Here is a 23,627-nt window from a genome sequence, read left to right as displayed (position 1 = left end):
AAGGCTGCCCTTTGTCACCGATTCTGTTCATAACTTTTATGGACAAAATTTCTAGGAGCAGCCAAGGCGTTGAGGGGGTCCAGTTTGGGGACCTCAGCATCGCGTCTCTGCTTTTGGCAGATGACGTGGAGCTGTTGGCCTCTTCAGGCCGTGATCTCCAGCTCTCACTGGAGCGGTTCGCAGCCGAGTGTGAAGCGCTCGGGATGAGGGTCAGCACCTCCAAATCCGAGTCCATGGTCCTCGATCGGAAAAGGGTGGAATGCCCTCTCCGGATCGGGGATGAGATCCTGCCCCAAGTGGAGGAGTTTAAGTATCTTGGGGTCTTGTTCACGAGTGAGGGGAGGATGGAGCGCGAGATCGACAGGCCGATCGGTGCAGCGTCAGCAGTAATGCGGACTCTGTACCGGTCCGTTGTGGTAAAGAGAGAGCTGAGCCAAAAGGCAAAGCTCTCAATTTACCGGTTGATTTACGCTCCTACCCTCACCTATGGTCACGAGCTATTCGTCGTGACCGAAAGAACGAGATCCCGGATACAAGCGGCCGAAATGAGTTTTCTCCGCAGGATGTCTGGGCTCTCCCTTAAAGATAGGGTGAGAAGCTCGGTCATCTGGGAGAGACTCGGAGTAGAGTTGCTACTCCTCCACGTTGAGATGAGCCATATGAGGTGGCTCGGGCATCTCATCAGGATGCCTCCTGGACGCCTCCCTGGGGAGTAGGAGTAGTAGTAGGAGACCCCGGGGGACAACCAGGACGCGCTGGAGAGACTCTGTCTCTCAGCTGGCCTGGGAACACCTTGGGATTCCCCGGGATGAGCTGGATGAAGTGGCTGGGGAGAGGGAAGTCTGGGAGTCCCTCCTGAAGCTGCAGCCCCTGCGACCCGACCCCGGATAAGCGGAAGAAGATTTCATTATTTACATCCTGTTTTGATTTCAAGCAGAAGGCAGGGTACTCAGACAAACAACCAGCCACACAGTAATGAGACTAGGGCATTGCACCAATTGATGCAATTTCTGTTAAGTATCATGCTTAGTAGGAATTCACCTGGATGTCAGGATTTTCACACACGCTTATCAAACAGTTTATTTAAAAATAAAAAAATGAAAACAGTTCAAAAACAAATGTGATGGTTAAATATGACACATGTCCAACTGCTAGATGGCAAGTGACACATTTTTTAGAATGTGTTCCTTCACAAGGATTACGCCAAGTGCATTCTGGGAACCTAGTGACTTTACCATCAATAGGTAGATGTTTCACACCTGCACTTATAGAGATGTTGATGCTTTTATGGGCAAACATTTTCAACATAGCAATTTTTGTGGCATGACAAGCAATTATTTGTCCAGCGCATTGCAGCAAGCGAAGGGTGTGAATCACTCTCAAAAGCAGCCCAGCTATACACAAAGCACTTGACTCAACTTTTCATATAATTCCTTCAAGATTTTCAGAAGAATGCATATTCACAAAAAACAGCAGCTACATTTTGGAATTTTAACCCACAAATTTTCCGGTCTTGACACCAAAATAGATGAGCCCTGCCAAGGAATGTAACATTACATCGGCAGCTCAGCTGGATATAAGATGAAAAAATAAAATGCTGATTGGCACTCACAACGTGACATCTACTCAACAAAGCTATTTGAGCAAGATTTACACAAACTTCAAGGTACCACACTGTGCGCATTATTATGAAAAGTCATTGCTTGCCTGGGATTGAGGACAGCTTTAGAGGCACAAATCGCACACATGCACAAACACATTAAATAGGTCTACTTACCTGCAGTGCTCCAAAAACTCTTCATGATAACACTCTTGCAAAAATACCAAAAAGTGCTTACATTCTCACCTGGCAACGTGCCACAATTTTCCCAACATAATGTTACCTCACACAAAACTTCTTATCACTTGTTCCACACACTGTGCCAAAATGGTAATAACCAATTTGGTGCATCTCCAGCATGTAACGTTATTATTATAAAAATAGTGTCATGCATACGACAGTCAAGAATCCAATATAAACTGACTTGGATCACATTTTGGGTACTACCCCAAAGTTTGTTTTTTTTTTTAAAATGATGATTTCATGTACTGTATCCTACCTACTGGGCCTACCTTTTTTATACGCCCGCTACGAGTGCCCATGAACGCGACGGTGTGTCCACGGTAGTCGTAGGCTGCCACTGAAGTCATGCCATCATCCTTATCCACGTACAGTGGGACGCCCTCGATGGTGGTGGTGCCCCCTAGAGGCTGGTTGAAGTCATGGCCGCAGAAATTATCGTCAATCTGCAACGGCTAGGTGGGACATAAAGACAAAGACCCATGAACGACTAATGCTTTTAACTCCATTGTCTCATTGTCTCACTAAAATGACACATTTTGTGAACGATGCAGGAGCCTTTCAGTCAAGACATTTTATAGAACTTGAACAAAGGCAAAACATGGCAAATTTAATGAGGAGCAATGTGAATTTAAAAATCATTGCTAGTAAAATTAACATTTTTTTTCTTGTATTGACAAAGAAAATTATGAAGAAAATTAATTTTGTGATTATTTATTGATGGGGGGGAAGTCTAGCCTGCTTTCTTTTGAGTATTTTAGCAGTCAGTGATAAGAACATGTCAAAACAACTGAAGTACCATTAGGAATTACTTTTTTATGTTGTATTGATTTCTTTGTACCCTGGATTGGCAAACGTAGTTCTCGGTAAGAAACAAGCCAATCTGGTAGTGCATGAAATAAAAGGGCAACTGTGAACACACAATCGAGAGAGGTGCAAATGACAGGAACAATCACAGTGTGACATGTATATGTCCATTGACGGGGAGGTGCGATCCTATGTCACAGGTGATTTACTTGAAAGAGAGTGTATGTGTGTGTGTGTGTCAAAAAGTCAAAGTCAAAGTCAGCTTTATTGTCAATTTCTCCACATGCCAAAGACACACAAAGAAACCGAAATTTCGTTCCCCCCTATCCCATGGTGACAAGACATGGCCCACAACAGACAAACAAGTAAACAAGTATAACAAAAGCGTGCTGAATAAATAATGAATAAATAACAACAAATAAATAAATAAGAGGAGCAAAAAAAAAAGGAGCAAGTGCGCGTACAGCAGACATTCCAGAAAATAGCGCAACAGTGCCGCACGCTACGCAGAAGGGGGTAGCGAGTTCAGGGCCCTAACAGCCTGGAGAAAGAAGCTGTTGGCGAGTCTGGTGGTGCGGGAGCGCAGGCTCCTGTACCTCTTCCCAGAGGGCAGAAGGTCAAACAAAGAGTGAGCCGGGTGACTCACATCTCTCGCAATCGAGGTTGCCTTGCGGGTGAGATGGGAGGTGTAAATGTCCTTCAGGGAGGGGAGCGAAGCATCAATAATCTTACCAGCCGTATTCACTATGCGCTGCAGGGCCTTCAAGTTCTGGTCAGTGCAGCTACCACCCCAGACAACTGGAGAGGACGCTCTCAATAGTGCCACGGTAGAATGTAGACAGGACTGCCTGAGGAGCACATGCACGCCTGAGCTTCCGCAGGAAGTACAGGCGGCGCTGAGCTTTCTTTGCCAGTGACGAGGTGTTTGCGGACCAGGAGAGGTCCTCACTGATGTGCACCCCCAGGAACTTGGTGCAGCTCACCCTCTCCACCACAGCACCGTCGATGATCAACGGCAGGTGTGTTGTGTGACCCTTCCGGAAGTCAACAATGATTTCCTTGGTCTTATTGACGTTCAGCAGGAGGTTGTTGTCCCTGCACCCTGAGTGTGTGTGTGTGTGTGTGTGTGTGTGTGTGTGTGTGTGTGTGTGTGTGTGTGTGTGTGTGTGTGTGTGTGTGTGTGTGTGTGTGTGTGTGTGTGTGTGTGTGTGTGTGTGTGTGTGTGTATACCTTGGCATGTGGGCATTTGTATAATAGGCATATCATTTAAAGAAGGTGATAGGTTGATGTTTGCTTGACTCCAACATGAGTAATTGACAATCAACTGTATCGGTGATACAATGGTAATTGGATTTATTCTGGTAGTTATAGTGGATACACACATGGCATGCGCGCATGTACATCATGCACAGTAAAAGTATAAATAGCAAGACATGAATAAGTAACATTTCACAAAAGGAAAAACATATATGATGCTGCTATTTGGACTGGGCAGCACATTGAGGTAATTGTTAGCACAGCTGTCTCGCAGATGAGCGCTTCAAGGCTTGAATCTCATTTCCGGCCTTCTTGTGTGGCATTTGTATGTTCACTGCTGTGGTTGTGTTGGTTTTGTTAAAGTCTGAGTCTTCCTCTCATATTCCTAAAACATGCACATTAGGTTTATTGAAGAGTCCAAATTGCCTATACGCACAAATGTGAATTGTTATTTGTCAATATGTGATTGACTTACAACCAGTCACTGATATACAGGGTCCGGCAAAATGATCTGACACATTTGTAGGTTTAATAAAATGCAAATAAATCAACTTAAAAAAAAAAAAACGTTTTTGTTTCTTTCATTTATTTGCATTTTATTAAACCTATAAATGTATCAGATCATTTTGCCGGACCCTGTAGTTTTGACCTTACCCACGCTACAAATAAAGACAAACAGTAAAGAAAATGGATAGATGGGTGCTATTATGATTGTGGCTGTCTCCAACAGAATTAACTACTGAAGGAGGATCTAATATTGAATACTGAGTTTAAACTGGTATAGTAGGATGGATAGATATTGTGTATATTCACATTCACACTACTGCTTTTTTTTTTCCTTCATTCCAACCACTTATATTTGACTTTTTCCTTTGGATGGCAGATCTCCGTGTCTAAACTACAAAATAAAGTGAGTAAAAAGAAAAATAGATATGGAAAGTTATAAAATAAAACTTTACTCAACGTCCTACGCTGTAGCGACTTCCCGACGGGAGTGCCGTTGGCTGAGACGAAGCCAAGCAGTGATGTCACCAGCAACAGGCCTCAAGAAACTAGCAGGTTGCCCCCTCCAGCACAACTCATAGGCCAGCAGCTTCCTTAGCAGCCAGAGCGGAGTATATAATCCATTTTGGGAACATAATTGACAATTATAATTCCCACACATGGCTTAAAGTATTCTCCACACGGCTGTCATGTCTCCTACTCCACATAGCCCACAGGATTCAGCGGAATCACTTTTCAAAAATTGTATTTATTTATTTATTATTATTATTATTATTATTATTATTATTATTATTATTATTATTATTATTATTATTTAGGGTAAGGTTTTCCAAGTTCTAAATTCATCCCAATTTTCCCATTATTTTCAGTTCCTCAAATGCATTTCAATGCACTTCATTTATATGAGGATTTGCGCTCTTCACGGGCCAGCACAGACTCTTTCCCAAGCAAAAAGTCAATCGTCATTGTACAACAACAAACTGGAGGTACAACGAAATTGCAGAGGGCTCTTCAAGGTGCTGGTTCTAGTGTGCCCTACAATCCCAGCAACAAGACTAACATTGTTGGATGTATATCTGAATGTTGAGAGCTTGTCTCTACATGCACACAAATATGTATTGAAATAAAGAGTCTGCAGCTCTAAACACAGGCCTCCTTTTTCCAAACCTCTTTTCCAAACTACTATGTATGTGCATATATAAAATCACTTTACCCTGCAGTTAATTATGCAGGGAGCCAGACATGTAAACTAATCTGCATTCCCGGTGTCTGTCGTGCTCACTCACACAACGGCGCACACACACACACAGGAGTGCGATCGCCATCTTCACAGCACTTTGGCCGGCATGCTGAGGATGCTAATGGTTTGTTATGTTTAGACTGACTTGCATCATTACCATAGAGTCAACAGCTCAGACCGAGGCACAGCGGAGCATTCAGGCATCGTGTCTGCAGACAAATGTGGCCTCACACAGACCTGACATCTGCTCACAGTTGTGGGCCGTGTAGACGTGTAATTCCTGTAGCCAGCCCGCTCTATCATTAGCCCTTCACTAACTCACAGAGGACATACTGCAACACTTTCAGCCACCAGTGTCAATTTATTATTTTAAATCAAATCCTACATGTGATGCATGTCATGTGTCACAACAATCCATTAGACCACTGTCACTTTACCAATTATCATTGTGTGTATGATGATGTGCATTAAAATGTCATATTTCTTTGATTATTGTAATTGTTTGGGGATAGAGATTGTAGATTTAAGTTCAAACAAATGAGTGATTTTTCGTTTTAGGATTTCAAAAACAAAATGACTGATTTTGAATGGTGATGCCAACTATTCTGGTAAAATCTTTATGCAAGTTCAACAAAATCTGTTTGCAACTGTTATCAACCTTTTAGGAACCCTGAAGGAATATCAACATTTGTTACATGCACAAAGATTCACGGTTCAGTGAGATACAAGCTTTAAAAAGCATTTGAGTGGAAAGGAAATTAAATGGAAGGATCTCGGTGTACACTTTGCATTACTGAAACAATATCTGTTCACTTGCGCCCTAGCTTCTCTTTTATTGTTTTGTTTTGTTTCTCTTTACTGTCTTCCATTTGCTTTAACCTTGGTCAGGAGTAATATTAAGTTCAAGCTCATAAAAAAAAAAAAAAAATCAGTTTGTTAGTCTCTCCAATATAAAAGATTTTCAATTGCGCAGAAATTAGAAGTTTTCATTGTTGAGAATAAAGTGAAAATCTGAATTCCACTCTCATTTATTCACAAAGCAAACCAAAGTGGGGAAAACATACAGGAAAAACACCAAATGCAGTTTCGCTAATGAAGCTAATGGCGAACAGCAGCTGCCCTTACTTGACTCCTCAGATAATATTTGAACAACAGACAGTGAAAGAAGCCCCCACAAATCTTTTCAGATCCCCTGCATGTACTCAACTTTTGAGTATAAACTGTTAAAATATGACCACAATGTAAACATTGTCACCCTCCTAAAGTAATGGCGTAAGTCATACATTTTCGCTGCTAAAACCATCTACACCCTTCGTTAAACCAATCATTCAACTCTACGCGTGAAATAAAATGATCAGTAATTATATTATAATCATTATTTTAATTTGCTTGTTTTTATGGTATTTCATGAAGAATAGTGCTAACAAAGACACGGTTAGAAGGTATCTATAGAATTAGGCAATGCACAACCTTGTGATCAATCCTTGCTAACAGTTTCTACTGAGGCACGCTTTGAGAATACTGAATTTTCTTTTTTTGCTTGAACCTCTATAACAGGAATTGACTTAAACATTTTGGAAGACGTTTGCATGAACCATTTGAATCAGTAGAATAAAGTATGGATGTGTGAAATATTAGTTATGCTTGTTCTAGAGTGCAAAAAGCCTACAAAAACATCCATTTGCCAAAAAGTGCTCCTATAATCTGCCAGGCAGGACAATGTTGAGATCAAGGCTCAGGGGGGGGGGGGGGGGGGGGGGTTTCCACCATCTGCTGCAGGACCCTTTGCTCTCTTTCTCACCGATTATCGTACTGTAGGACTCTGGCAGCATTGTTGGAGTGTGATTGTCATGCTCCAGAATGAATTTGGCATGGTAAAACGTCTCCCTGATGTTGTGAGATGAGATGACGGATAAGAATCCGCCTGTACTTTGAGGCAGTAAAGAGAACCGGGAGGATCAGACATAAAACAAACTTTACCCTGCCAGCTTCATAGTTCAACATCTATAAGCCCATGTGTGAACTCAGCAGGCCATTGTCAGAATTTCATGGTAATCAAGCGGGCTTGGTCATGAGACTGGAGTCGAGCAACAAGAAAAACAAAAACATCTGGAGATGACTAGGAAAAAAATTAATAGAAGTTAACCAATATTTCCGAGCCAAACTGAATATTTCTCATGGGAATAAGCAAAAAAAAAAAAAAAAAGGCTAAAAACATTCTACAACCAAGTTGACAATTTTCAAAAAAAAAAAAAAATTACAATACATTCTTCTGAAAAGGACATTGTTAGCCTCCAAAAATTAAAACAAAGAAGCACCTTTTGTTTCCCCCCCCAAATGAATTTAAGTAATAATGCACCGGTTGTTAAATGCCTCCAAACGCACTTCATATTAATAATATACATTTTCTTTTCACTCTTGAAAAATGACTAATGAATGCAATGAATTTTCATCCATCCATCCATCCATCTTCTGTAACACTTGTCCCCACAGGGGTCGCGGGCGTGCTGGAGCCTATCCCAGCAGTCATCGGGCAGGGGACACCCTGAACTGGTTGCCAGCCAATCGCAGGGCACACAGAGAAGAACAATCATCCGCACCTCGGGGCAATTTGGAGTGCTCAATTGGCCTACCAAGCAGGTTTTTGGAATGTGGGAGAAAACTGGAGTTCCTGGAGGAAACCCACGCAGGCACGAGGAGAACATGCAAAGTCCACACAGGGAGGGCCGGAGGTGGAATCGAACCCACACCCTCCGAACTGTGAGGCGGACATGCTAACAAGTGCCGTACCGAGCCGCCACTGAAATAAATTTGAATTATTTAATTCATCCTCAATATTCATGATCAGTTTAATAGAAAGGGAATTCAAATTCATTTGAATTTTATGAAATATTTGTTCATCATTACTAGTTAAAAATGTTTTGTACATGCAGGGATGTTAGATTTATGTGATGAGACATTATGTACATATCAGCCTATAATTGGCCAAAAGCTAAGGTAGGGAGGAGTAAGTTTTTTGTTTGTTTTTTTTTGACTGGCAGTCTGCCTATTTAACTAATATTACATAATTTTTCATTATCTAATAAGTTTGCAGACTCCCAAGATCAGGTTGCTTGCTGTAAACAGAGTCTAGATGCTGACAGATTTGAGGTGATCTTTCTTTGGGCAAACATCGATGTTCACGTTCACTCACATGCAAACTGAATTGACCACCAACCTCGCCCAGTGGAAGGACGTTACCCATTAAAAACTGTAGTGTCCACCTATGTTATGTCACTTGTCCCCATGGGCTGGTACTGCTATTATTAGTTCTAGCTTTAGCCATACACAGTATCATTACAACCAAGAACACCTTTGTAAGGGGGGTGACACAAGGACAGAGTCCCTTGTGTTGTCCTTGCCCAAGACCGCTGCTGTATGTAGCCACAGCGTAGCCCCGGGCATCTCTCTCACACACATGCAGTTCGTACGCACACAAACTCAAACACACACATGCGCAGACCCTTTACCAAAGTCTTGAATGATGAATGTGTGTTGCGATATAAACTGAGAGTGGGTGAAGACGGGAAACAAGGAGGGGAAACCTGGAATAAGACGAAGGGCCAACAGTGCACTTGTCGACGCTAATTAGATTCAATGAAGAAAGAGAGTTTCGATTTAGTCCTAAGAGTTGCCTGCAGCACTGACCTTGCTATAGTTTTCTGTGCAAAACACATCAGATCTATTATGGCCATTACTGTGCACAATAATATTTGCACAATCCAACCATAGAGGATTTGGAAATTGTGTAATTTGTAAAGCAGAGCGTCAGTAAACAAATAAACGATGTATTATGTCAAATATCTGGCTAATGTACAGAAGACCCTCAAAAGCAGGGGTGTCCAAGCTCCGTCCTCGAGGACCACTGTCATGCATGTTTTAGATGTCTCTCCCGCCAACACACCTGATTCAAATGACCTGGATCTTTATGAGGCTTTTCCAGAGCTTGCTGATGCGCTGATAATTTGACTCAGTTGTGTTAGAGGAGGGTACATAAAAAAATGCAGGACGGCCGCCCTTGAGGGCCGGAACTGGTCAAATGTACCTGCATTTACACGAATCAGAATTTGAATATTATTTTTAGAAAGAAAAAAAAAAAATCAAGACTTCCGCATATTTTATGAGACTTATATTTTGAATGATGCATTTCAGTATATGTTGATTCCTCCTTTCTAATATAGAAGAGGGTGTACTGACAAACTGGATAAATACATCAACAACAGATACACTTACACGCACCGTCACACACATGCATGAGTATGCACATGCACACATACGTGCACACACACACGCACACACACGCTCTTTAATTGGTTACTGATGAAGAAAGTCTGTGCGTGCATGCGTGCGTGCATGCGTGCGTGCGTGCGTGCGTGCGTGTGTGCGTGTGCGGTGTAAAGGAAGTCTATGTTTGCACATGTGTGACAGGGCAGGAGGTGCAGCAGGGATGTTAAACATCTGTCTAACAGATGGGGGGCACTTGAGGCTTTGAGCTCCCAACACACATACGCTTTTTAAAATGTATGCGCGTGTGTGCGTGTGTGTGTGTGTGTGCATGTGTGCACGTGTGTCTGTGAGTATGTCCAAGAGAAGTGTGTCGAATTAAATAGACAAAGGTGTATTGCTTCAACTTAATATCCACATCTACATAACATTTGCCTTCATCTTAAAACTAGGCTACGTTACACATTACATGCGCATCTCGTATATTGAATACAAGCAGCGGATAACGCACATCAACAGTGATTTGTATTAATTAACTAATATTAGCGAAACATTGTTCCGTGCAAATTAAGTGAATTGACTGACTTTTTAATGCTATCCGGGCATCCAAAGCACATGATTAGCAGAAGTATATATTTACTAAGCATGCAACATAACATACAGTACTGTGCAAAATCTTTGGGCCCTCACTTGGTGTGTTGCATAAAAATACCTTGCATATTTTAAAAGTCTACTAGTTTCAAAATATGCAGTGCTCGTCAAACTGGAGATAAGTGGAAAAACAACTGGAGAGTTTTTATTTACATTATTTTATTTTCTCAAATGGTGGCTAATTCCTGGTTCATGGAGGCTGACAAATGTGAAATAAGGTACTAGGTACTTCAGTGTTGCCATCTAATTTGGGAAAGAACATATTTATTTATTTATTTATTATAGCTCAAGACTAAAAGGAAGTCACGATGACATTTCAGCAAGTTGTTTTGGTTGATTTGTTTTGAGTCAAATTGGGAGAGTTATGGTGGGAAATAAAAAGCTGCAGGCAAAAGTGCGAGAGAGCATTTCAGCATTTACTTTGCAGCTTGATGTATTCCACTGTTTTCAAGCCGTGATGTTGTAAGTGTTTACATATTTTATCTATTTCATTGTTTCACAACCTTTCTATTCTCTTCAATTCCTTGGATTTGTTTGAATTCCTTCTTTCTCTTGCCTAGAAACAGCCGTGGCCATCATCTTTGGAGTTGCAACAATGGAATCATATGGACAAAAGTAATGGGAAACTATACACTAGATCATAATCAATAATTATTCTGTATATTTTGATACCATTATAATATTTGAAACTAGTTTCCAACTGTAAAAAACAGGTATGGAAGGTCTTTTTTCTGTTCCAGCACGACTGTGATCCCGCGCACAAATCAAGAACCTTAAAGGCATGCTTGAATGAATTTGGTGTCAAAGAATTTGACCTCCATCCTATCTAACACCTTTGGGATAAATTCAACAACAAAAACTGAGCCAGACGCTCTCTCATGCAAAGAGTAGAAACAGAAATGACACTCCATACCATCTTGCATTACAGTTTCCCTTAAGCCAAATTGCTCTTTCTATGCACTGTAACACAAACCAGATGATGCTCTTAAAGTTGTGCTGCCCATCCGAGCACAGCAGAGCGTAATCTGTGTAATCGCAACTAAAGCCATTCCTGACAGCCATAATCCAATTACAACTACAACAGACCACTACGGGAGCTCACCCAAAAGTGTGAGCCTCAAATCTGCCATCACAGAGGAGTTTCCACAGCAAATCTCAACACGCAGGTACATACAACTCTGCAGCTTGGTACATTTGCACCTATAACCACAAAATGTTTAATGAATGAAAGTCTATTTATTTCTTATATTGGGACCACACTTTATTATGACGAAAAAGGATTAGCGGATTTATTATGTTTATAAAGGCAAATGCCTTATTTTTTTAAATCGCAAATACATTTCCCTCAACACAGCAGAATGACAAGATAGTAGAGAAAAACGCCCCTTAGGGGCTGCGGGCAGTATAAGAAGGGCCTTGTAGAACATCATTTGGCCAATGGGGACAAGGGCTGATGGTACCGAGCGCTGATGACGACACCTCATCTGCACCAGTCTTAAAACATGATTAAGTGTGATTCAATTACACAATATCAAAAGTTTAATTCTTGAGTAATACATCAGAGCAGAGCATCTGTGCATCTCACCAATATAAGCTTATTTGGTACGTATTTCAATCGATTCAAGGTGGGTTTGATTTTAAAATGGAATGACTCGATTCTGATCGATTCAATGGGATTAAGTTAAATTCGATATGGCTGAGTTTGACATAGTATGATGCAAGGAGTCTTGTCATTTTACATACACATGAATGAACTTGCCAGTCCTTGAAAGGTGCCATTTCCTTGAACGAAAGAGGCTATATCTCTAATCTATTTTTCCAAAATGTTCTTGCGCTGTATGGTCTTTTAGTCACAGTAGTCCTCTACTTTGCTTTTAAATGTCCTAAGTCTTTCTGGTTTTTAAATATCTTATGTTATTTTGCCTTTAAATGTTGTATATGGCCTTTAATGTTGTTTGTAAGCTTGTATATGAAATGCACTTTATACTGTTAGCTGTCAATAAATGTTTATGCACTGTATTAGTCATCACACATTATTCGATAATTTAGGAAGTTTAGAAAAGGTCAATGTTATGTTTACAGAGTTACCAATCTCGAGAGAGAGAGAGATTTTTTGTGTGTAATTAAAGTGCTGAAATACTCAAAATCCACAACAAGCTGAGACTTTTGTAAACCAACAGTGGCCATTAATCCATGTGCTTGAGTTAACAAAATGACAACAGTGTGCCATAAATTTGCTTCACAGGCGCTACTCATAAATGGTCCAATTGAGAATCACCTACAAATTGGGGCGATTTCACGCAAAATACACAAATCACAAGAGAAACACACGTATGTCACAGCGGACATCATTAGAATGCCTCACGTTGTGTAACATTTTGCTGTGTCATGCTGCGATATCCCTCAAGACAATGAAGAGAAAACAACATCTCATTAAAACGTATATCCCTATAGAAATGTTTTGACAATTCATCTAACCCTACTCTGACGCAAGATAAATTATGGATTATAGATTACGTTTATGGGACCAATGAAAATTAATTGGAATCTTGTCTGAAATCTTTATCTAAATGCATGAAGTGCCACATGGGAAGCGCAAAAAGGTGATTTCAATCTCTCACCCAACAAAGACTGCAAGTTTTTTTTTGTAATTTCCGTTCAATTATAACAACACGTTTAAAAATTAGGTAAACATTTATTTTCCCTAATTTTGTTTTTTATGTCTGCACTGCATTATTTCCATTCGGCATTTTTCCCCATCTTGCCCATGGACTACTGACTTCCGTCTGCTGATGATGGGAAAACAATGCCGAATGGAAAACATGTCACTTTCAAAGGTGTTCCACTGTTATGTTTTTTTTTTTTCACAAGCTGGACTGTAACTTAACTCATAAACACAATATCACAGCGGGATATATCAAAATTAAAATTAGCCCGCATGATGTAAACTCAGCCATTGGAGCCATGATATTCCCCACCCAGGAGGCCCAAAGCATGATGCAATGTGGGTGATCCATCCTTTGCGGCACAAGACAACTCTAATGAGACCGAAGATAAAGTAGGAACTACAGGGGAAGAACGAAGCATGAAACAGATGGAAAGAACACACTTGTACACATAAACACTTGTCAGCTGCCAGGAAGGCGGCATATACAAATAATGCCATTAAAATAGACGGTAATCTTAAACAACAGTAATCAACACTGACAAATATTAATCGAAGGAGTAGAAAAGAAGGAAACTAATCCAGAGCAAATAAGAAAGTAACCAATGATAGTTTTCTTGCTTGTCTTGCACATGGCCTCTTTAAAGGCACACAAAATAGGAGGTACAGACAACCGTTAGCAAATACGTAGAAAAAAGATAGCATCGCCATTTCTGAATACGTCTCATTTGACATTCTGAGTGGGTTTCGCTGCAGCCGCGTCTGCCCGCTTAAAGAGCTGTAGAGCTGGATGGCAGCCCACAGCCGGAGAAGGTCACCCGGCACTTTAACTCCCAGCAGAGCAACACTGGCCTCTTTTCAATAACGAGGCAACATGAGGAGGCAAAAGGGACAGACCTGCCTTTTGAGCCACACCTATTAGGGCACCAACTTCACTGAAACTCTAAAGTTCAATGCCCTTACAACTGTCGTTAGTACATTGTTCAGATCATTGTTGTTTGTATATCTTGACAAACAAGAGATACTTTCAAGAGTAATCGTAATTCATTGTGTAGAGTATTGGAAGAAGAAGAAGCTGGTTAAAATAAAATTCTCATAATTTTTCTGTATCAAATTTGGAACCATGTTTAGGGGGTAAGCTTGCATGTTTTTTGCAGCATGTTTTTAACAACTCAACATACATGAATGCACATGCTTCTTTTCATAATTTCATAACAAATGTTACAATTTTTATGAAAACTTTTTGAATTATTTTTATCATTAAAAAAAAATCTCATAGCCAATTTCAATCAGTGGAGTTTGCATGAGTATTTTGTAATATAGTATCTCGTGATTTTAAAAGAAAACTTTTATCCAACAAATTTGTTTGGGTTGACTCATTGATGTTGAGCACAATTTACTGAGCCATTGTTACGCAAACGTTCTTATGGAACATAACAGACAAATGATAAATAAAGTGTAAGAAAGTATCTATCAATTATCAATAATTATGTGATAATGTGGTGTAAATGACATCATATTTAAAAAAAAAACACAAAAACAAATCAGCCTATTATAAGCGAGAGCAACATACGGTAATTGATAACCACTAACATTAATTAAATTTGTGAGGACACCAACATGGAATGGATGCAATTAATTAAATGGACCCCCCGTGTGTAATCAAGGTGTTACAGCTCACTAGAGAACATGTATGGGGAACTCATCACTAAAACAAAACAATAGATGAGCCGCTATTCAAAAACAAGTTCAGCGAACAGTCAGCAAGTAGTTCCAAGAGCAGGCTGCCCTTCAAAATGAAGATAATGCTACACTGAGAGGCTTCAATCTGAGAAGCGTAATACGACTGCATCACAAGCATCATTACTTCTCAGAGCGATGTGATGTGAATGGCTTTATTTGTCCTTGAAAAATGAAAGACACAACCCTATAGCTTTGTGAAATAGCTTTTACAAAAATATGTCCGTTGAGACCTCGGGAAAGGGCAACAGACAATGGGTTGTTTTGTGGGTTGGCTCCCCCTAGGATGTGAAATGTAATTAATTTTAAGGTTAAAAAAGTTAAGTACGCGATAATTATTAAAGATCATACATGTTTGACTGTTTGTGTGTTCTGAACGGTTAAGTGTAGGTGGGACAACAATAGTGAAGTAGAGGCTCTCCAGTCTCCAATTTGGTATATATTTTTCTGTAGGGTTTCTAATTTATATCCAAAGTCCCTTAGTAGACTATCTTAATTTATTTTTTAATTGATTAGAACCAATTAGAACCAAGTAAATCTTCAGTGAGCTATTTCCAAAAATATGACCAAGCCATTCTTAATTTTGTCAGACTGTGGGACAAAAACTGTGTTGAATTTGCTGAACTAACTTTTGTCTCCATCCAGTAAAATCTAAATCTACATATCATATTGTTATATCATCAGGACAATTTATGTTTCAAATGCATGTACGCAACAGTACCCAATTTATGTACTGACACTAGATTCAGGAATTTCAGAGACAAATAAAGGGATAGCTGATATTGCCTTTTCAATTGTGACCATGCTTGTTGATGACGTGTTTCGTCTCTGTCTCAGTGTGAAAATGGCTCGAACCACATATGACCATGGAGCTGGAGTGGCTGCCAGCAGCTGCTGCATCAGTGATTTGGCCTGGCTTTCAATTTAAAAAAAAAGTTGTATGGTGAGCTGAAAAATGTAATTTACAATATGTGTCTATCATGGAAGTTTGACATGTTGACATGTTCTTGGAGGCAGGTGTCAAACTCGAGGCTAAGGGGCCAGATCGAGCCCACCACATCGTTTTATGTGGCCAGCAAAAGCAAATTGTGTGTGTCAACTCCCGTGACTCACGTTAAAATCGTTCTCAAAATATTAAACTCTTATATGTAATAAATAACGATATTGTGATTTTGCAAAGATTTTTTCTTGGCCTTTTTAGAGAAACAAACTATTATTCTTGACTTCTGATTTCAAAACAACTAGGCCATCAATTTGTTGTGTAGATGTAATAATAGGATGAGATGATTAAACATTTATTTGGTTTCACCATGATGAGGGCTCAATGAGGGACGCCATAACTATTAAGTGGCCCATCACAAAACTATGTTTGACACCAAAGAGTGCCGAATTTCAATTTTAAGTTTGGAGCTCTGCTCAATAAATTGTTAAAATTACATTATATCTTTATTATTTTGTTGGTTTTGTTGTTGTTATTGTTGTTTTGTTTCGCTGAGGGAGTATAAAACTTATTGAGAACACCAATACTCATGCCAACAGATAAATGGTACTAATAAAACGAGTTGTGTAGAAAATGTCTTACAGTATGTATAATCTTGATTGCATTTGATGGGGAGCAGTTTGTGAAGAAGGAGGAGTTTTGTCTGACTGAGCACGACCTTGTCTCTTGAAACAGGCCCGCTTGAAAGTTTCCACCTGGCATGACGACAGAGGCAACGAGCTGTCAGGCTAGCATCTCTCTTCAGGAATGTCTGAACATGCCTTTAAGATGATAAATTTGTCACAGCCGTGTCCCCGAGCGAGTGCGTCTGACACGACCTTGATCGATTGCAGGCAAAACGACAGATGGCCATAAAGGACAATCATGTAACTGTAAGCTTATTTGCATAATTGCAAGCATACAAGTACGCTTCAGACTACAAGGCCACATGGAGCTTGCACATCACCAATGAGCTTGTGACAGAGATGTAAAGCATTTATTGCCCTGTGTCAGCCATGACACTCTTCAAATGTAAATGAAATCAGCAGGAATATTCTGAACACATAACACAAATGTGACCTGTTGGGTATAGTGGAAGATTTTGCAGCAAATAAAACAGAAATTAAGCACGATGGGATTTTTAGGTTGCATTGTTATTTAATGTTTTTGTAAAGTGCTTTGTTACAGTCAAAGTTGGTGTGAAAGCACTGCATAAATAACGGTATATTGTATTGTATTGTATTGTATGTATTAAAAAAAATTACTTGCTCTCGTTGATGTGGCAATATTGATAGTTTAACAAACATGCCATTTTCGGGGTCTCCTTTTTAGTGTACGAGGATTCCACCCAACACAAGCTATGTATATATTATGAATATATTATACCGTAGCTTGCAGTTGCAACATTACAAATATATTATGGCTGTAATGTGTTTTCTTTCTCAGAAAAGCGTGAGTATTTTACTTGCGTACAACAAAAAAGCAATTGGAAAATGACAAAGTTCAAAGTAATTGAACATTCCCTAACATTCTTGTGTATGTGACGCTCTTAAGTGTTTTTCCTAGGATTCCTGCCTGGTAGTAGTTACAGTAAGAAAAAGATACAGTAGCACTGGCACACCTCGCAGTAGAAGAGGGCGGGGTAAGCAGTGGCTCATTTGCATGACAGGAGAGCCCCTCGAGAGACATCTGGAAACAGTTCTAATTCGTTTAAAAAAATGGCATAATAGGAGTCCTTTCTGGTCTTTTAAAGTCTTTACATGCTCATGCACCTATTTAACATTCAATCCTTCACTCTGTTCTCCACGCACCATCTCAATAATAATTCAGCAGTTGTAGCCTCTTCCCCTTCGATATCCCTCTCTATCAACTTCTTTTCAGTCTCCATCAGTCTCTATCAACCCACTCCCCTCTTTCATTGCATCAGCTGTTCTCCCTGCATTGTGTTTTCAGATCACATTCGCACGCCGGCTTACACACTAAGTCACTCTTTACCTCATCACTCAGCGGAAAGTCAAGACGAGGTCAGAGCGAGTTGGTGATAAAACGAGGGGAGGCGGTGGTAGCAGCACGACAAAGACAGGCACAAAAGGAGTAAAAGGCGGTATGAATGATGTTTAAGTTTGCGATATTCAAGATGGAGGAAGTCAAAGGATGAACTGGGGAGGTCAAAAACAGGCAAGTGTTGAATGAGACTGGTTAAATGAATGAAATCTTCATGCAAATAATGAGGCTGGATTGGAAGACACTAAAGAGAATGGGAGGGCAAAAAGAGCACAGGAGGAAAGATATGATGGGGACAGAGAGGTGGAGAATAGTTCAGAGATTTATAGCAGGCTGTTACGGAGAATCGACTGAATAACAGGAGGTGAAACCAGTTGAATTATTCATGAGGATACAGGGTACTCATAATGCTCATCTATGAGGAAAGGGCAAGACAAGACATTGTGGATTGTGTGAAATATTCCTAGTAGGGATTACAGCGGCCCAAATTTCTTCTCCGTAATATACTCTATTAGTATTTTTTTTTTTTTTTTTTTTTTTGCAGGTCCTGTGCAAGTTACTGCATGAATTAGACAAGAGTCATGGAGACTACAGACACTACTGAAAAACATTCAATATATATATATGAAATGATCCCGAAAAGCATATTTGCTGCATATGACATTGTATTGCATGTTTACTTCTATTTGAAGCATATTATGGGGAATGTAAGGCATTTGTTGGCTTGTGGTTGAACTATTAAACAGAATTGTGGCTATGGTTGTTAAATTAGACCACTGGAATGGAACAGTGGTCAAATTTCACAATCATAGCCACAATTCCATTTGATAGTTCAATCCAGAAGTGAAAGTACAACTTATTTTTGTTGAGTCGGACTTGGCTTTCTGGTTCTGGACAAACGATAAATTGTAGACAAAGTAGCACTGAAGTTGTTGACATCAGTTATTTTAGAGAAGATTAAAGATAACTACTAGTACTTGGAAAAACATTGGTGAAAGATGAAGGGATCTAGGTGGTATAGTTGCTATACCCACTTTACTTTATAGTAAGTTTCTCGTGATTTGTCGTCCACTTAAGATGCCCAATTATATTAAAAGAGTATTTCAAACACTATGCTTGGACATGTGACCACTTCAACGGTGTTGTAGAACCTCCATTGAGCAGATACGGGAACTGAGAAGCAGCTTGATCAAACAGACACATGTGGACACAGCTGCAAACAGGCAGCGCTGAAACAGTCAGGATCACACACTTACCGAGTTGATGCAGGACAGCTCCTTGTTGAGCAACCAGGGCAGGGAGAGTATGCCTACTCCACTGTAGCACGACTGAATCCTTAGTTTAATCTTCTCCTTTATCTGTCTCATTGTGAAGAGACACAAAGCCGTCTCCTTGGGTGGCTTGGCTCTGTTCTTTTGGCCCTGGGCAAATACAGCAAAAAGAACCTCCTCGTGCTCTTGAATACCGAGCGATTGAGCCAAACGGGACCCCGGTTGAGCCAAATAAGCGTCCTGGATCAAGCGATATTCCACGCCATTCTTGGTGCAGCCAATTGGGAACTCAATGTAGGAGTAGAACTTGGGATCGTCCACGCAAAGCCGTACGATCTTGGAGGTGAAAAACTGCTCGCTGCCAGCATCGGGCGAAGTGAGTTTTGTGTCCAGCTGTAAAGTGAAATAATAGACAAACTGCTCGCTGTTGAAGCCATAGATGTAGTAGATGTCAAATGCCGGGAATTTGGAGAGTGTGTCTGATGGAATCTTCAGCTGCGACGATACAAACTCATCCTGGTAGACAAAGCTGAACATGTCCGCGTTCTCCTCGTTGGACATTAATTTGCGGCTGGACAGTGTTGGAAAGTACTCTGACTTGCCATCAATGGGAGTCCCAACAAAAAGTTTCCCACCCCCGCCAAAAGCATCTGGGGAGATCACTACCCCGGACATTGTGCTTGCCTCAGCAACACTGGATAGATAATGCTCCTTTCGGTGGTGGGGCTCGCCCAGTTTGAACAAATCATCCAGACGGAGGAACTGGCAAATTCCCTGCGAAGTACTCCCACAGGCAATTAGGCGGTTGTGGGCATCATCAAGCAGCAGAAGTTTATTGATATTGGGAGTTTGCACGAGCTCATGAGGGCACGACTGGACACCTGGCGGAGGGTAACAGCGAGGATTGTCCGTCACTGGGCCGGTCACGTGGCTCCGTAGCTTGGTGAGGTTGCTCGACAGCTTGTAGATCCAGTTGACAGCGCCCAGGTAAATCTCGCCTGATTTATTATGAACCACCAAATGTGTAAGCCCACCTTCTGGTGGGGAGAAAGATTGGAGATGCGATAAGGACGAAGAGGAGGAGCTCATGGACAAGGCGAGGAGCATGAGGCAAATGGGGAAGATGAGAGGTGAGGGCATGACTGTAATGGGAAAGGAGGCCTTGAGTCTCCTCGTGCCTCTTCCAGGCGTTATAGAACCGGAGGTGGCCTGCTCTTCTTATATGGGTCGTTTTTTACAACTTCATGGCCTGTTCTTTGACTTCAACCGCCTCGAGCTCTGTGAAAAAGAAAGAAACACCACTGTTATCAAAAATATCATGAGATGCACTTTTCACACACTTTTCTTGGTAAACGGATGCATTTCTTGGGTCAAAGAAGAGAACATAATGAATTGTGATTGATGAATTCCAGTTGCCACTCAAAGTAACCATACTTTTCACCAACGATCCATACCATATTATAACCCTGTTTTTATGTTTCTTTCATTTGAGTAGCAACCAAATTATAATGCTGTTATTTGAGCTTATGGGATGTCACTATAAACATTTCCGCCCATTGATAGATTGACAGAGCATAGTTATCTCATTTGGCACGAAGGATTTCATTCTTGCTGGGAATGGATACTCAATTGTTCCGCTAACACAGATATCATCTCCAAAACAGCCAAGAAATTTTCAAACTAGCCTTTATAAAACTGTGTCTCCCCCTCTCTACATTTAGGAAACACTATTACACTCTCTCCATAACCATCTGATGTAACCTTTCTGACCACCAAGAACAAAAAAAGGACTTTAACGAATCATTATTAGATCCCCAGAGGGAAAACACTTGTATTAATGAATTAATTAATAAATAAACTAACTTATCTGACTCCACCCACCTAGATCAGTGTACCTTTCAACTGCTGCATATACAGATCTCCCTCCACCTTAAAAACCTGCTTTGTCCCCACCGCAATAGGTCAAGAAACTTTTCATCCCCTTCACTTAAATCATCTGAAATTCTGCATATTCACAGGCTGTCTTAATGTTTAGTCTGTTGCTCAATTTTGTACTCTGTGATTAATTGTGTGTTTATATAAAATGAATCGATGTGTGCAGAGGCATACAGATAAGAAATTGCAGCAGAATGGAAAGAACAAACAGCATGCTTATTTCGATTATGCCAGGAAGGTGACAAACAAAAAATGTTTTTACTACTATCCATTGATTACACTGTTAGGTCGCTATGATGTTAAACTAATTAAATAGCTATAATGCTAGTAAATCAAATTTTACTATTCCAAACTGTTGTACACTAATCTTTATAGATTTGTAACACATGATGGAAACCTGGCTGAAAATCATTTCAAACCTGCTAGCCAAAATTAATTTCATAAAGTGCACAAGGCAATCGCTTCTCAAGTCTAATGTCTCTTCTCTCACTCGGTGCTTCCCATTCTCTAATTCAACACATTCCTTTCTCTCGCTTCCCTTCAGACACTTCACTCTGTCAATAGTGTCTTTCATCCCGGGCCCAGCCGTGATTACAGTGGTCCAGATCACCGCGCTGTTGCCAACCCTATCAGGACAATACAGACCCTGTTTAGAGTCCCTGGCAAACACACAGACAAAATGCGAGGAGACAACACATACTGTAAGTATGTGGTCGGGAGCGTCTTTTCACAATCACGCGCACCCATCCCACTGACTTCACAATCCTCTGACACGAACTAACTCAATCACATGCACATGTGACATTACGACACGGCCCACATAGGCGCGCACACAATCACGCATGGACACACACGCGCACTCACTCATGCGTCATTATTGCCCACAAGTCCCCTGCACGTTCACAAAAACTAAAAACAAATAGCAGGTTTAAGAATTATTTGACAGGATAGCTATTTTCATCATCTTGTCCTCAACAAATTCTATAAATAAATGAAAACGGAGCACACGTACGGAAAAAGATGTGAGTAAAACATTTGACAAAAGTGGGACAAGAAGATGAAGAGAAAACTGAAATGTCTGAAGTAGAACAAAAGAAGTTTTTAATTTAAAAGTTGTTCTTTAATGACCAAATAAGACCGAGGTTTTACAGAGTTTACAGATGTAGTTACTATATGAACACTGCTGCAGAGAAAATGGGGCAAGATATCCCGATAAGTGACAGCTTCATTTGTGTCAATAATAAAGAATATTTCTTAATAGTGTGTTGTATGTGATTTATGAAGATACATTATACACTGTAATTGCTCTTAATCTTAGTTTAAATCATTTCAGTGTCATTTCAGCACTAGCTTTGAAATGAAATAGTAGTATGGCCATGTGATAAGGAGAATAAAATACCTGCGCCAGCCATGGTAACCCCTGGTCATTGACTTCATAAATGAGAATATTTGTGGATTTCCCTCATGTTTGTTAGCCATAGCGTTAATCTTACAATTTCAACAATAATTTATTTTGCAGAGCTATATGACATTCCAAGTGAGAGAATTATTGCCATTCACAGGTGTTCCGAGTTTGACTCAAAAATGAAGAAAGAAAAAAAAAATCAGTTTTAGAGTTTTTCTTGAACCTGAAGTTAACATTTCTTAAAGTCATTATCAATCAAATTTATATGATGTGATCTCCACCTTGAAATATTGTTTCTGTGCATGCGAGGACATGCCGCAACTCATCTGACACATTCAATAAAGCTGCGGAACACTTGAAGTCTGTTCAATGTTGATTAATAGCTGCCAGCGAGTGTCTGACCTTAGCCAAACACTAATTTATACAAAGCACTTCTTGAGCATGAAGCCAACATCCATTACCTCCGAAAATCATGGCGAACATGTGAGTGCACACCCTGCCTCTATCTAATCGTGTTTACTAGGAGTTGTGCATCTCTCCACATTAGATGATTCAATATGATTCTCGATACATGGGGTACCACATAACCCAAGGATAGAAAGATTTTAAAATGGAACCATTTGATTCAGTTTGATTCAGCCGGATTAAGATTGGATTCAATATGGTACGACTGTTGCTTTTGTCATGGTTATTAATATGCAGCAATATGTAAAGGGTCTCGAAATCCAGTCTATTCAAGTTCAGTTCAAGGAAACCACAAATTATCAACGCATTTCTCATAAATTACGATTTGATACGTATCTCGATATACAGGGTGCGATACAATTCAAGGAGGTGAATCATAAATGTTACAATTTGACTCAAAATAAATTTTTGTTACACACCATCTTGTTTACTATACTGTGCGCATCTCAATATCAGTTCATGCATAGATATTGATCAACACAAAGCAGAATTTTTAAAGTAACGATTTCACATGATGCATAAAAGTTTACATTGCAAACATTTCCACTTTGTCTTGACAAATTGAACTGTAAAAACATCGAAACAAGACCAAATGTAGTAT

The 23,627-nt window shown here is 40.2% G+C and overlaps 1 protein-coding gene across 4 annotated transcripts in view; it reads right to left on the bottom strand.

The window, feature by feature from the left end:
* The window catches only part of LOC148402575 (plexin-A1-like), a 178,090-nt gene that overhangs the window by 116,782 nt on the left and 37,681 nt on the right, over positions 1–23,627 (bottom strand). For all 4 annotated transcript variants that reach the window (XM_088359936.1, XM_088359963.1, XM_088359955.1 and 1 more), the window contains 2 exons: positions 19,207–20,499; positions 2,113–2,295 (listed from right to left, as the gene is read on the bottom strand). In XM_088359936.1, coding sequence (XP_088216062.1) covers positions 2,113–2,295; positions 19,207–20,361 — 1,338 coding nt within the window. In that variant the 5' untranslated portion in view covers positions 20,362–20,499. The remainder of the gene's footprint in view (positions 1–2,112; positions 2,296–19,206; positions 20,500–23,627) is intronic.

Source organism: Syngnathus floridae, chromosome 2 (genome assembly GCF_059516105.1).
Source record: "Syngnathus floridae isolate MCC-2025c chromosome 2, RoL_Sflo_1.0, whole genome shotgun sequence".
Classification (NCBI taxonomy): Eukaryota; Metazoa; Chordata; class Actinopteri; order Syngnathiformes; family Syngnathidae; genus Syngnathus; species Syngnathus floridae.
Note: the sequence above shows the minus strand (reverse complement) of the source record. Positions and strands in the feature narration are given on the sequence as shown.